At 31.4% G+C, this 11,809-nt stretch overlaps 1 protein-coding gene across 6 annotated transcripts; it reads left to right on the top strand.

Annotated features, from left to right (window-relative positions):
* Positions 1 to 712: 712 nt before the first annotated feature.
* Positions 713 to 5,714, top strand: LOC145634382 (uncharacterized). Of its 6 annotated transcripts, none has more exons than XR_014113409.1 (8): positions 713 to 871; positions 1,477 to 1,623; positions 1,752 to 2,539; positions 3,568 to 3,633; positions 3,850 to 3,932; positions 4,031 to 4,108; positions 4,245 to 4,332; positions 5,175 to 5,714. XR_014113409.1 is itself a non-coding variant. In XM_081685802.1 (8 exons), exons 1-3 carry the CDS (start codon positions 988 to 990, stop codon positions 1,944 to 1,946), a joined length of 384 nt encoding a protein of 127 aa, XP_081541928.1. In that variant the 5' UTR covers positions 895 to 987; the 3' UTR covers positions 1,947 to 2,539; positions 3,568 to 3,633; positions 3,850 to 3,932; positions 4,031 to 4,108; positions 4,250 to 4,332; positions 5,197 to 5,714. The 6 variants fall into 6 exon arrangements, 5 of the variants coding, with proteins under 5 accessions (XP_081541928.1, XP_081541927.1, XP_081541926.1 ...); XM_081685802.1 differs by lacking the exon at positions 713 to 871 and adding an exon at positions 895 to 1,029 and having other exon boundaries at positions 4,250 to 4,332; positions 5,197 to 5,714; XM_081685801.1 differs by lacking the exon at positions 713 to 871 and adding an exon at positions 895 to 1,029 and having other exon boundaries at positions 4,250 to 4,332.
* The last annotated feature ends 6,095 nt before the right edge of the window (positions 5,715 to 11,809 follow it).

Genomic DNA, 11,809 nt, shown 5'->3' with positions numbered 1-11,809 from the left:
ATGAAATATTTCTGCATATCTTTTATATACTTTACTAGATTAATCCCATGCGTTGCACGGTTCAAATAATTTTTTTTTGTTTAAAAATGTTGTCAATATTCTTTATTCGAAAAGTGTAATCATAATCTTATTTATTAATTTTGAAAGAAATATTGTAATTGTTTAGTTTTAAAACTTAGGAGAAAAAAAATAGAAAAAAAAAATGATAATGTCATAAATAGTTTTGGCGGGAAAATATTTTATAAGAAATTGACAAGTGTCCTTTAATGATGTCAGCATATTTTGTTTTAGTAATAGTCAATAGATATTTTAACTTACTTTTCGATATATGCGATTATGCGGGTGTATATAACAAATTCTACCCTCGTATCATTAATCCCATGACTTAATACGAGCAGTAAATAAACTGAAAGTAAAAAAAAAAAAAGGAAATTTTGCAAAAAACTGCCTTTTAAATCTTGTTTTTTGCATTTAACCACCTTTTAAAAAAAATGTTGCAAAAAACCACCAATTTTAAAAATTTTGTTGCAACTTACCACCAATTCAATGTAAAACAATTGATAAATTTGGCTAAAAAAATGGTAATTTGCAACAAAATTTTTAAAATTGGTGGTCTTGTGCAACATTTTTTTTAAAAGGTGGTTATTTGGAAAAAAAATAATTTTAAAAGGTGATTTTTTGCAAAATTTCCAAAAAAAAAAAAAACAAAAAAACTCCTTTGTGTTCCTCTTCTCTGTCAACTTGTCAAGTGTGACTGTGAGAGCGACTACCCGAGTACCGCCATTACCCATCAGACCCACCCGAGTGCCGCCACCATCTTCTCCGTCACGACGACTACAACCTTCAGTCCAACCGAATACACTCTTGCAAGGTTATTTATTTTGTTATATATATTCTATGAGACCTCCATAATTTTAATTTCATAAAAACATACAAGTTTAGATTTTGCTGCTGGATCAATTTTAATTTTAGAATACGAATGTGGATATGATGTTGATCGCTGGATCAATTTTGCTGCTGCGAATACAGGTCTACACAGTCTCACCCTGCAGTTTATATGTATAGATAGGTGGAGAGGTTATTTCCAGCCCCATTGTAAAGTGTTGCATCTTATTTACGAGAACTGCGTTTAGATTGAAGCTTGAGAATGATTTTATTGTACCAAGAAACTTAACTACACTTCATCTAACTAACATTACTCTAGAAACCTCCGAGGAAAGAAACCTCCGGTGCGTGGTGGAATTTATGAATATATGCTTGTGTTGGCTAACATATACTGATGTACTCCTTCTGTTCCTATTTGTTTGCCCCATTGTTAATATTTGAGTCAAACTTTGATAACTTTGACTATTATTTCCCGTTAATCTATAAGAGATTATATGGTTAAGTGGATCTTGTTGAATTCATCTCGTTGTATATTTTATTAATATCTAGTTTTTATAATTGTCTGATTTACTAGAATTTCTTCCTTTTCAGGTTAATGAATTACCGTCTAGCCCACACAAAACATTTCACTCAGTTTTGAAACTATTCATCTCCAGTGCGAATGATGATGGCAGTATAGTGTCGGCTCTCCCGTGCCTTCTTAAATCCTTTCCGCTTTTGGAAAAGCTTGAGATGAGGGTAAATATGACAAACTCCCTTTATATTACATTTATTTAAATTTATGATTTTATAAAATTGATTGACAAATTTAGTTTAGAACTATCCATGTGGTGTAATTTTGACATTTTTTTTTTTTTTTTTTCTAGTTTCCAAATTCTCCTGGCCGTCAGAGCTCTGAACTTCCGATTCCATATGTCCACAAGAATCTGAAGGAGGTTAAGCTGACTAATTTCCATACAAAGTGGATACCAGTTGCTATCTACTTGTTGCAAAGTGTTTTCATGTTGGATAGTATGGTGATTACCAAAACATCAAAAGGATATATTAATGTGGAACCTTAATATGATAGGTGAATCGATTTTTGTGATAGTGATGACGGAATTCAAATTTTGTTTGCTTGGAATTTTTTTTTTTTTCTTGATTCATGTTGCTGTTTAAGTAAGGATAATGGAATTGATTGTTCAATTTGTAACTTTATCATGATGGATCGATATTTGATTGTTCAAATGTAATTGACTAGGTATGGAACTACAATAAATTGTTTTTTTTTTTTTAAAAAATAAATAAATAATTGTTGTTGGTTTAAGTATTGATTATTTCCTTTAAAAAAAGTTATTGATTAATTATTTTGACAATGGTTTATGGTCCCTTTGGTGTTGTTGTGGATATCCATCCTAGAGTAAGTGGGACGTTGGACTTTTTCTCACTATTTATTTATTAACTTTGACTATAATGTTTTACTAACATAATAAAAACATATTTCCTTAACCCCTAAAAAATGATTAATAAGTTACTGTAGCTTATCTATAGTGACTTTCTGCATATGCCCCTCGAGGTGTTGATTCAGCCAATTGCTGAAGTCGTCGAGGGTTCTTTGGAAGACTATGATGATAGCCTAAAAGCTTGTGTCGAAGCGTCAAAGATGTGGATGCAGGTGATTAATACTGTGCTTTTGTTTTATGCGGTATTTTTTTTGGCTTCAGCAATATTTTTTTTTAATTGGAATTTAGACATCATATTTGTTAATATTTTGACTTGTTTCAATTGCTTTTTCTTTGTCAATATACGTGCTTAAATTGAGTCTATTGAAGTTTTGCTTGCCTTGGACCTCCATGGAGTGTGACTGCCCAGTTATGCAAAACAATTTGTCTTAGGGCTATTGATTTATGCTTTGGTTCTTGGAACTGCTGTTAAACAACTAATATAAAGCAAGGGATGACTAGTGAAGATTTCTTGGAACTGCTGTTAAACAACTAATAATTCTTTCGAATAACAAAGTTAAAAAATACACTCTCTCCCTTCACCTTTTGTTTTCCATGTCCTGAGCTCTTTTGTTCTTCTGCTTCTCACTTAAGTGTTACATCGGTATTATCACCCAAATAGTTAATTTATACGTTGCCTTAACATTATTAGAAATTAGAAATATTTACTTACAAAGGGTAGCATAACTAGCATTTGTATGTAAGATATAAGTTGGGTCATATAAAGAAGTATTCTGGGATCTAGGGTGTGCATAGTTAACCAAATCTGTAGCTTCCGTATTACCCGATTATGTAAATGTGGAATTATCTGGGTTTGGAGAGTAGACCTGAAGTTGCTGCTTGGGTACATGTATCAAAGTGATTTATAGCATCATTTTTATGTATTTGGGAGGGATGTCTATGTGTAGAGATTTGTCTATGTCCAAGTATTAGCTTTTTAACTACAATGCATAATATTGTTGGTCCAGAGCATTTTTTCTCTTTTGGTTCTTGTATACATTCTTTCATCAGAGTTAATTTAATGCTATGTTAAGCGTTTTCATGCAAAAAATAGGAAATTATCTTATAGTTAAGTTTGATAATTCCTAAAATGTAAATTGTTATTTTACCATATCTTGAAAACCAGAGTATACAAGTTGTAGCAAAGCGAGTAATTAATTCATTCAATGTTGTACTTCTAACAATTGTTTGGAATCTGTAGGAAAGGATTTGAATTGGAAAGGAACTTCTTGAGGCCAAGTGTGAAAAAATTCAAAAAAAAGATAAGGTTGTAAAATCTTTTCTACCTTGTTGTATACCTTTACGATTACTTTAATTAGACCAGAAGGTCCTGATTGCAAGATTTCAAGCTTAATTATCTCAGCAACTTTTTACTGTACTCTCTGTTTACCCCTCTGATTGCCATCTTAAAGTTTGTGGCCTGAAAATTAGTTGAATATTGAGGACCAGTGGTAACCTGATATTTTTCCCCTTGGTTTCACAGGCTGAACGAAGATGCAAACTTGGGTTGCCTCCAGAAGATCCTGCTGCTGCAAACCTTCTGAACCCATTGTTGAGGAGAAAAAGGTGGATTTTGTTAAGATGGACATAGTTGTTAAGTTAATCTGTAAGACTATAACTTTAGAACTTGCCTTTATCGTGATGTATTTATATACGAATTGCAGAGTATTTTGCCAGTTAAGCCTATTACGAAAGCAGAGCAAATTAGAGAGTGCCTTTGATTTTTAAAAACGAATCATAAGGTGAATAATGTCTTCAATGCTTTTGCTTGTTTGCACTCTTTAATTGCAAATTCAGGAATAAAAATCATAAGGTGAATGAAGTCCTTCAGCTTTTTATCAGGATGCTCATTTTCTTTCTTCTTCTTTCTTGGTTTAGATTAGGTCTTTCATTTTGGTGTGCCTGAGAATGGCAATGGACTTAAGAGTTAGAATGCTGAGCCATTCAGGGAATCATCTTGAGAGCGGTATGTGCTTTGCTATTGTTTAGAACTATTAGTTTGAGTTCTTGTATTGGATGTGATCTTATTATGCTTGTCCGGAACTATTAGTTTGAGTTCTCGAATTGATGTGAGCTTACGCTATTGTCTGGAACTATTAGTTTGAGTTCTTGAATTGATGTGTTCTTATGCTATTGTCTGGAACTGTTAGTCTGAGTTCTTGAATTGATGTGATTTTATGAATTGTCTGCAACTATTAGTTTAATTTCTTGAATTGATGTAAGTTTATACTATTGTGTGGAACTATTAGTTTGAGTTATTGAGTTGATGTTGTTTATTTCAAGAATATACAAAACAAAATATCAAATTAAGGTTAGCAGCAGAGTTTACGATGCGAAGTATGCTTGAAAGTGTTTTCTGAAAATTTCATGTAAATATTCACAAGTTCTTTCAAAATTTTCAGGTTTAGTGGGGGAGTTTAGCTGATTGAGTACTCTGTGTGATTATTAGATTGTCGATCCTGTTAATACGACTTTGTGAATCACCCGGTATTTTGTTCTCCTTATCGTTGAGTATGGAAGGAAATAATCGCTTTAAATGAAAGCTGCTTATAGCTCTCTTTCTATAACTGAATAAGGGTTAATTAGAGGGGTAATGCACTAATGAATGTTAATTTGTATAACAGAGTAGTTATAATTGATTTTTAGCATACATTACAAATAACCTATTATTGAATATGGAATGAGTGGTTATATACTATATTTGATTTTTAGCATGCATTACAAATAATAGGATTTTCTGCACCCTATATATGTGGCAAAATCAGTTGTGAATTGTGATCTCAATTTATTTTGTCTTCTCCTTTGCAGTCTTTTGACTGTTTTGAGACAGAATGCTTCTAGGTTGTTGATGGAAGATATCTACAGAAATCCAAGTCCTCTTCAATTTGATGGCCCTTGTGTTGATGCTAAGGTTGTTAGCGTGTGTGCGGAAGACCAGTTTTATATGGGCTGTATCAAGCATCTGCAAGAATTTTTAGACAAGGTATATGATCCTTTCACTCCACTATCAACTCTCATAGTTTCGTGCTTATGTGGTCATGGATCCACCTCGTTGGTTGGAGATTTTGGAGTATAAATGACCTTCTGGCTGTACTCCTAGACACTTAACAGTCTGAGGAATATAGTCTGGCTGGAGATTTCATTTTATTTTTGTTTTTTTTTTAAAAAAAAGAGCAAGGACGAAAAATGACAATCTGTGGTACGATGTATTAAATTATATTGCTAAGCATAAAGAAAACATACTATCAAAACACGAACATCGCAGCATTAGTGAATGTATAACGATATTTCTTTTTGCATTCTTTTGACACTTACGATTTCTAAATATTTAACTAATTTCATTTGTTATTCTTGTTGCTGCTATATACTGTTATCTTTGCCGCTGCTACTGTTATTCATTTCGTTGCTGCTGTTACTTTAGTACCCGCTGTTGTTGTTGCTGTCATGGCTGTTATTATTATGATGTTATTGTTAGGTTTTTCTGATATTGTACTGTTATTATTGTAAATGTGTTTTGGTTAAGTTTTTCTAATTGTGATACAAAGAGTGCATACAAAGTTGCAAGGTCAATCTCCACAATAGAGTGCATTACAAAATACTAACGCGTCCGTGTTTCAGCCAGAATAAGACTAAATATTTGAGGGTAAAGATGATGTAGAATATATATTGCCTATTAGAGTATTAAGACAATACACTTCTAATTTATTTTCGTAGGATTGATGTGGAATATAGATTGAATATACATATTATAATAATGTACGAATTAAAACCAAACAACTTACTCATAATATCAGGACTTATGAATAATCAGTGGAAGATATATCTTACCGCTGCCCCTTATTAAACACTTGTACTCGATTTGGGTAATCAAACCAATGACTTGTGTCTATGTCCATTCAGATGCATAATAGAGGTTCACCAAGCTGATATAATCATGAGCTAAATTAAGGGTCTGTTCAGCTGTTCTCATACGTTGAAATTCAGTTCAGTTCAGCTTAGCTCAGCTTCTAATTTCCTTGTCTTATAAAATATTCATTTCAGCTCAGCTCAGTTCAGTTCATCTGAGTTCAGTCAATGAGAACAGACCCTAAATTTGTACGTTTCATTTTTGTTGTTTATATACAAGTATATCTTTGTAGGCCAAATTTTATTTGCATAAATAAATGATTAATCAATATAGAAAGTACATAACATGCATCAAGAATAATGTATGGTATTGTAGATTTGTAGAAATAATGGAAGATGAGGTTAGTCGAATGTTAAAGTAAAATAGGTGAATAATGATGATAATCGAACTGAATTTAGAGCCATTAGAGGTATGATTATCGTAAGTGCACACCTAAATTTAGAGGTATGACATTTGGGGGAGGGAACCAGTTGAGACGATTCCATGGATTTGTAGGCAGCATTACTGAGCAGAAGCAACGTCTAGACCTTAATAGACTACAGGAATTGTGAATATAATATATATACGAAGTATAAATATTTTGGTCAATAGAAAACTACAACAATGCAAGTACGTAGAGCCGCATCATATACATACACCGATCATATACATACACAATTCCTAAAACTTATCCAAATAATCTAGTTGGTATATATATACCAATATACATACACCATGTCTACGTCGATTATTTATACGAAGTATGTACATTTACACGAATACGTGTACTCAAAAGTCAAAATTAGAATAGTCACGAAGCAAGAAAGTAACACTTCAAGCGTTATATTGGCAACATTATTATCATATATAGCAATCAAAAAATTGCTAATCTTATCTTATGCTTGTCATCTTCTACGATGCCACCATATATGAAAGCTCCCATTTGATCTCCTTGTCCATGTGCTTTCGCAAAATGCAATTCGGGGTACCTAAAATCTTTCTAATAATTTCTATGTTGGTGTTTTGACATAATTTTTGTTATATAATTGTATTTTTATTTATTTTTTACTTGAAAACAAGCAAAACAATCTTAATATTCAAGATCTATATATTCAATAATGTTCTATTGTAAAATTTTAAGAGAAGATTAAATGGGTATGATCAAGCTAAGGAGGAGAGTGTGGGTCGTAGTTACACGCCTAAGAGGTTGCACCCTAAAACAATTGGTGATGGGCAAAATAATTCATATGTGAACAATATATAAAGTTCAAGATGTCTAATATAACAATTACTTCGTATTTTAATTTTGACATCGGAGAACACACTCCCAAAAATTTATATAATCAATGAAAATTGATCATTTAGTACCGAATTCATCGATCCCTCTTTTAGCAAACCCACTTATCAATGATATTTGAATCCACTTAATCGACAGTGTTTCTAGTACCACCATATACAGACCTATCAATTCCTGACCCGACCCCATCTGAACCGATTACAAACCTAAAATACTGAGAGAAAACCTGACCTAACCCAAACAATCCAAAATTGACCCACTTTAATTGACCATTTATCATATTTGTAATGATCCAAACGAGCCAAACCACTTGACCCAAATCGGCCTGTTGACCGAATTAATAGATCTAGCCACATACAATAATGGCGGGGGTAACAAGCAAAGATCAAGGATGGAGGAGAACCACCAATAAATGATAAGAAGGTGTAGGAGCCAAAGATTATTTAACCAAAGAGAATTATGAGCCATTTGATTTACTGCCAGCCTAGCTCTAGTATATTATGGCAAGAGGTAATAAACAGTACAGATCATAAGACAATATAGAAGACAAAAAACAATTAAGAAGGCCTATCATCTCATTTTTGGCCATGATTTGATTTCGTGTATAGTATGTGGGTTGAATTTCTTGGGGGGATTGCTACTATTGATTCACCAACAATAATATAATTGCATGGAATTGAGCAAATTCTCAGATTTTGCCAGCTATTCTATATTTTATTGCCTAAAATGGAATGTACTGTATTATATTTGTTGTCACAACAATTGTTGAACATCATGTTTTGTCACGGTTGTTTCATTGTTCGGTAAAATTAGTTGTTGTTTATACTAGTTTTATTCGTCTTTAAAAGTTAAATGATCAGATGTTATAGCCAAGTAATTATAAATAAAAAGATGTTGTCATTTCTATCAATTTGAAGCTAGCTATGTCATATTGATGATTTTTGCTTATCAATATTATTCTATCTTAGCTTTCATATAAAAGACATGTAGAGATGTGATCATTGTCACATAACTTGGTCACCTTATGTAGGGCTAATTGAATATAAACAAAACGCATAAAAAGGTGTGGTATGAGTTAGATTATAACAAAGTGTGGAAAATGATCGAATTGTAACCCTGAATTCCTAATAGTCCTCTTTTCACATTAACTATATATCTAATTCATTGTATGAATATTATCTAGCCACTTGTATGTCATCGGTGTCTATATGTAGGTATATATCATTTTAAACACATCGAGCGTTCAAAAGTATGCATACATTGCAGGGTTGTATGCACTCCCATTGCACAAATATGAATTCATGTTGTGCTATACATGAGATCGATTTATAAGTTGAGACATGATACAAGACACCAATTATATAAATATTATTTAAGATTAAATATTGTATTTGAGGAGAATTATTGTAAGGGGTAATGAAATATACTTGTACACAAGATTTGATTTTAATCTCCATGTCAAAACTTTTATCTATTACGTACGTACTTCATCATTTGGCTTACATTAATATATTTGATGAGTATATGTGTTTATTCAATATACTGTGATTTGGATGAACTGTGGAGATACATCAAATATTCAAACGTTAATATAATGGATGGATTTTATAGTATTGGGGATATATGGTCATCATTTACCATACTTTTACTTAAACACCACCTTACTAATGTTCAATTAACGTTTCAATAGTCAATAGTACAACAATATCTCAATATTAGTACTAATAACATTATTTTTTTTGACGAGGTTGTTAATAAAATTATTAGAAATTGTGAAAGTCAAAATACAATATTGCTAATAAGACTTTCTAAAGGTAAAAATAGACCAATCATATCAAATATAAGAGTGCCACTCACAGACGGGCTAACCATTGGCTCAAAATAGCTTTATTTTGTCTGACCACCCAAAAAAAAAAAAAAAAAAAAAAAAAGGAAAAAGGAGGAAAAAGAAAGGAAAGAATAAAACAAATACAACGGCTGTTCATCAAATCATGTCTGATTGCTTCTTCCGTAGGTCAATTTAATTTAGAGCTAATGAGTTGTATTTCTTCCACTTGATTTGCTTGTGTGTCTAATGTCTAGTGGTGGTAGATTGAATTTAGGTCATACATAAAACTTATACTTGTACATACTTAGGAATATACTGCTTATAATATAATTTGTACTTGGTATTGCGTTACTCCTTCGATTCTTAGAATGACTATCATGGGTTCAAACTACCAATCTTGAGGTTAGGGGTTTAATTTCTACTAACACTTTGATAGTGTGGATCCCTTACTCATTTTCCTCACTCGCAAATATTGGACCAAAAAACCGTAAGGGTTGAGATACAGTTATGGTCCTTCTTTTTTTTTTAAAAAAAAAAAAAATAGGGTCAAATTCCTCAATTAGCTGGGAGTTGGGGTCCAGGGACAACGCCTTGGTTAGAGGGTTTGAAAAAAAATATACGTTATAATTGTCATTTAAAAACAACTGTTATATAGATATAATTTTCTTACAGTGGGTACAAAATTATTGTTATAGTGGTATACATATACTTCATATTTATTTTTTATTCCATATACATACTATGTATAATTTTATTTTCAATTTATTTATTTACCACTTTAGAGGTACAATTGTCGTACTGAGTGGTAAAAAAATCTACATTAACAAACCCAAATAACTTAGTGATGGGGCTGCATTACTTTGGATATTACATGCATAGTTCGTACAATTTATCTTTGAGGTCCAATAATATATTTATATATGATGCATGTTTATAATGCATTTTACAGCCATTTTTCACATGTTGATATTAGCTTGATTAAGTCTGGTACTTTTGGTCCATGCATGGCACGCTATGAAGGGTAGTATTGTCATGCATGCAAATTATAGGTGATGGATGGAGGTTTTTGCTAACATCTTTTTAGACAGCTTAAAATATTCTTGATGAGATTTTTAGGTCATTTTTTAAATTTAAATTTATAATTGAAGCGGATACTTGATTGTTTTACTTTATATATATACCAGGCATATCAACATTTAATTTTGAAAAAAAGATTTAATAATAAAGAATCTTTTAAGTGTTACTATGTGACTACAAGGTACGGACACACTATAAAATCACTATTTCTTTTTATTGTTTTTTTTGGGTTATGATATTCATCATTACATATATAGATAGGCTATCCAATGGAAATGTTAAATTAGATTTCTTCTCTAAAATCCAAATTGGTCCCTAAAATTGGAATTACATATGAAATAGACGTAAAGAATCATGATTATTAGCTTGCAATTTCCGCCTTAAGAAAGATATTTAACATTATGCATTCATATGGAATAATCATATATACCTTGTAATCTTGTACTTGTATATGGTATCGGTCACACTCTCATATATGTATTTTCAATATCAATCAATTACAAGCATATATTTATACAATGCATTCATATTAAGAAACAATTCATTGAAGGCCGTCCCTAAATAATTGTCGCACAATCTGTAATTTAGTCAGAATTTTAAATTTTTTTTTTCCCAAGTTTTTTGGGTGAAGATATTAATTTATTAGGAATTCTAGTATATATATATGGTGCGGCAGCTGGTAAATAAATTTATATATTAAAAAAATTAGTCATAATGGTCTTATAACTCGATCAATTTCTTACAAATGGATGAATATATTAATCCATAGAAACTAGGTATGTATGTTTGTAGATGGATAATTATGGCATATATTATCTCTGTTTCATAATATTTGCAACAATTAGATATTTTCTACTCACACTTTATGGTAAATCTTTGCAAATAATATAAAACAGATGTAGTATCTAATTTGACTCTTTTAGCTATGAAGGGAGTAATTTGACAAAGTACGCAACTGATTCTTGATAGACATTATTCCCTTCATGTCGTTTATATAAAAAATGCCATTAATTTTCTAAATTCGAATACATAATTCATGAACATTTTTTAGGCACGTTATTAATTTAAGGTCAATATTCAAACTTTGAAATATAACCCCGAAATTTGACATTGGTGATATTGATTAAATGTTGATTTAAGAAAATAAAATTATTTTCTACGCCGTAATATGTTTAGTATGTCGGCCTGTTTACTAGCTAGTGGAGAGTAAATATATATTGATATTATTCCAAAACTCCACATCCAATTGACCAATTGCATGTTACTTAATGAGTAAAGACAGAGTTTTATTTTGGATTATTCACACCAATTGGTTGGAATAATATCTCCGATTTACTAGATCAAACCAAAGAAAA

The sequence above is a fragment of the Chenopodium album genome, chromosome 6 (assembly GCF_948465745.1).
Source record: "Chenopodium album chromosome 6, dcCheAlbu1.1, whole genome shotgun sequence".
In the NCBI taxonomy this organism is placed as follows: Eukaryota; Viridiplantae; Streptophyta; class Magnoliopsida; order Caryophyllales; family Amaranthaceae; genus Chenopodium; species Chenopodium album.
Note: the sequence above shows the minus strand (reverse complement) of the source record. Positions and strands in the feature narration are given on the sequence as shown.

Excerpts from the sequence above, each read along its gene's own strand:
- LOC145634382 (XM_081685802.1), top strand. The coding sequence starts at position 988 with ATGATGTTGATCGCTGGATCAATTTTGCTGCTGCGAATACAG. Across the intron at positions 1,030-1,476 it reads TTTTGCTGCTGCGAATACAG|GTTAATGAATTACCGTCTAG; the intron begins GTCTACACAGTC and ends CTTCCTTTTCAG. Across the intron at positions 1,624-1,751 it reads TGGAAAAGCTTGAGATGAGG|TTTCCAAATTCTCCTGGCCG; the intron begins GTAAATATGACA and ends TTTTTTTTCTAG.